The sequence below is a fragment of the Anabas testudineus genome, chromosome 7 (assembly GCF_900324465.2).
Source record: "Anabas testudineus chromosome 7, fAnaTes1.2, whole genome shotgun sequence".
NCBI lineage: Eukaryota > Metazoa > Chordata > Actinopteri > Anabantiformes > Anabantidae > Anabas > Anabas testudineus.
In genome coordinates, this window is record NC_046616.1 from 21,920,242 (window position 1) to 21,923,620 (window position 3,379).

The window sequence follows — 3,379 nt, forward strand, 5'->3', positions numbered from 1 at the left end:
TGAGGCCAGTTGTACTGGTAATTGTGTGAGGATGACAACAGGTTGGCCAGAATTGAGGCTCATCTTCCTCTGGCTAGTTCAGCACCTGCCTGCTGGCCACCAGCCTGATTTTTTTATTCTGACAGCCTCAGCAAGAATGATTGATGCCCGACGGCCTGTGATGCTGTGAGTGTCTCAGTGCCAAGCAGCTTTTTCCATACAGTATTCCCTCCTGAAACTCATTTAGGCCACACCTGTCACTGCACTCACTGGCTGCTTGATGTGTTTCCTTACAGGCTTACTGTCCATGGACGCACGCTCTTTCAACATAAGCAGCCACTGTGTGGTACTGATAATTCTTTGGAAATTGGAACCACCTTTGGGTGGATTTCAGAGGCAATGTAGGTTACAGAAATTGTAACTGGAAGTTGTTTAGCTGATTCTGCACAATGCTGCTGGCTGACAATAGGTTTATTAAGGGAATATACTGCAGGCACCAGGCAGCGTAGGTGACAGGGAGCTTCTTGTTTATATTGCTTCAGAGAGACTGGCCAACTGTCACAGTTCCTGTGCTATAACAGAGCAAGCTTGGTTGACACAGTCCTTTCTCACACATTTCATAAGACCCCCAATATAGAAACACTTAAGCTTTCTCTCTATTGTTTGGCACTAATAATCTCAGTATTTTACTTGTGTGTGATGACCTAAATGCATTGCAGTACTGAACTCTTAATCCTCTTTTTACGCCCCTCGTCTCCACCCCCTTTTTTTTTTTTTTAGCTCCAAAGAATTTTAAACCTCCCAATGTCCTGATACTGTTGCATTTTTCATTGGTATTTTAAGCAAAGAGTTGTGAGGTCTTAGAAGTCAGCTGGCATTAATTCCTCTGAGGCAAAGGGATTCAACTTCTCCCTGGAAAGAGGCTTAAAAGAAACTTCTCCTGCTTCCAAATGACTAAATTTCACCTTTCTCACACATTCTCACCTATTTTTATATTCCTTAGTGGACAGGAGAACAATAGATAATTGAATAGAACACAGTTTATTCTGTTTAACGTACAATAATTCATTTAATAACACATGCTATTAAGATTTTTTTTTTCTCAAAGAAAATTATAAAATAATTCGACCAAACAGAGAAGTTGACTAATTGTCTCATTGTTTTCTGTAGTTGTGGGCAACGGGCTGTCAGGGGTGCAGGTGCATGCATAATACATCAAGGCAAGTAGAAATACAAGGAAACTGAGATCATTAGTGCTGCTTTGTGGGGAAGAAACATGAAATTTAATGTATTTTTTCAAGCTACCATGATAGTAGACCAGACATCACTCAACAGAGAGATTTCTGTATTAAATGAGACATAAAGCATAAATTAACTGAAACAATCTTAATGTGCTGTACATTCGAGGTTGTATCAGATGCTGTGAAGTCTCATTTTGGGTTAAATAAACTTCTCCATTCGCATCATATTTATCCTGGCCAGTCTGGAGAACCAGCAATTCGCATGCGTGTTACTGTGGGATGCAGTTTGAAGGAAGCCTAACTTTTGGTACAGAGCAATGGCTGCTGTCTGTGGGGAGCTGACATCCACAACGAGGCGGGTGCAGCCTTGCTCTTTGCAGAAGTCCAACGCCTTCTGCGTCAATTGTGAGCCTAGGTTTTTGCGACGCCATGGAAACGTCACAATTGCGTGCGACATCTCACCGTAACTCCCATCTCCTGCATCTTGGGCAAACTCTGACTCTCCTTGCATCACTCCTCCGTTCCAGTCATCAAACTTCTCACTTTCTTCCTCTCCCTTCTTCCCAATCACTGCCACCATCCCCACCACCTTAGACCGGCCGTTAACGTTTGTCTCCGCCACCCAGAAACCATTATCTGGGTTTTCCAGGTAGTTGGCTTCAATGTCGGCCATGTCTGTGCTCATGCGCCTTATCATGTAGCCTTCATAGATTTCATTGCAGCAGTAATAAATAAGGCCTGCCCATGCGCTTAAAAAGAGTATAGCTTGAAAGTAGGAGCTACCTCCCAGCACATAGCCAGCCATGGAAATACTCAGAGCAATGCCTACATGATCTTGATGGCGCATGGCTTTGAAGAAAGCTGGGTACACATGTTCAAATATCCCATCATGAAAGAGGGAGATGACTTCAGGTCGATCTGAGGGTCTGTACTCCCTGATGGAGAATGGAACTGGACATTAGAGAAAGAGAGAGAAAGAGAGGGAGGGAGAGAATGAGAACCCAGTGAGACTAATCTTCCTGTTATTGCAAAAAGAAATTCCTGCTGGATTTCACAAAAGGCTCAATGTGCTTAAGTAAGTTGTTGATTAAAAATAAAAAAAACTCTCAATACACCTCTTATACAATTGAATCCATTCATTTTTAATTCATTTCTATTCCACATAAATTTAAAACATAGGTGTTTCAGTGTGACAACCTGAGGTGAAAAGCACAATTAAAAGTATTATAGCTTTGGCGTCTCTTAAAGATTTCAAGAGTGAGTCATCCTGAGATGCAATACAATTAGGCCTCAAAAGTGCTAATGATGAACATCACAGCGAGGTGAGAATCCTGAGGCAACAAAACAAGAGAGCTTTAGTTTTAGTGAAATGTGTTATATGTCATCTAGGCATGTTAGTAGTGCCATTCATTTACACCTTAGCTGTCTTATTAGCGCTCTTGTTCATAATCAACTCGACTACTTGAAAAAGGTATAAAATATTATCTGAGCATCAACTTACAGTTAGTTTTCTGGGCCATGTCGACTCTTTCCCCGTGTCTTTCGCTCAAATTCTGAAGGGCTTTACGCTGCTGCTTGCCCCGATCTTAAGCCACAGATTGTGATAATCAGCCATTCACAAACGGGACTTAAGTTAGTCTGAGCATGCTCACCTACGGGTCTACACTGCATGACCTTGAATGACACTGAGGTAGGGAAATATTCCATGAGAAATTTTACAGTTAGATTGAGATAACAGTGCTTTGAAGGAACATGATTTAAGTTTAATTGAAATTAATCACACTGTTGCTTTGATTTGATGATTTTTAAAAACTTAATTAGCTCAGTCAACAGAGTAAAGAACTTTATCATTGGATTTCTCAGGGAGGATGAGCACAGATCCTGAATATATTAGTTAAGAAAGCTGAGCAGAATGTAAATTCATTGCTTGTTAGAGCACTTCATAGACACTGTATTTCCAAGAACAAAATGGTCCTATTGGCCTGTTTTCGAAGGAGCTTTAGTTTTAGTGGTGTTTTCTCAGAAATCACTTTTTTTCCCTTAACAATAAGGTGAATGTAAAATGAATATTGTCTAGCCCCACTTGATATAGACGTGTCCTATGGCATCAATGACAGTGTCTTGTGCAATAACCTGGTGGCCCTCTGACATGATTAAAT

At 41.0% G+C, this 3,379-nt stretch overlaps 1 protein-coding gene across 1 annotated transcript; it reads right to left on the bottom strand.

Annotated features, from left to right (window-relative positions):
• Positions 1–1,419: 1,419 nt before the first annotated feature.
• On the bottom strand, positions 1,420–2,740 carry LOC113167967 (N-acetyltransferase family 8 member 3). The gene is made up of 2 exons (XM_026368964.1): positions 2,722–2,740; positions 1,420–2,171 (listed from the first exon to the last, which is right to left on the bottom strand). The coding sequence occupies exons 1-2, from the start codon at positions 2,738–2,740 to the stop codon at positions 1,420–1,422; spliced, it is 771 nt and encodes a 256-aa protein (XP_026224749.1).
• Positions 2,741–3,379: the final 639 nt, after the last annotated feature.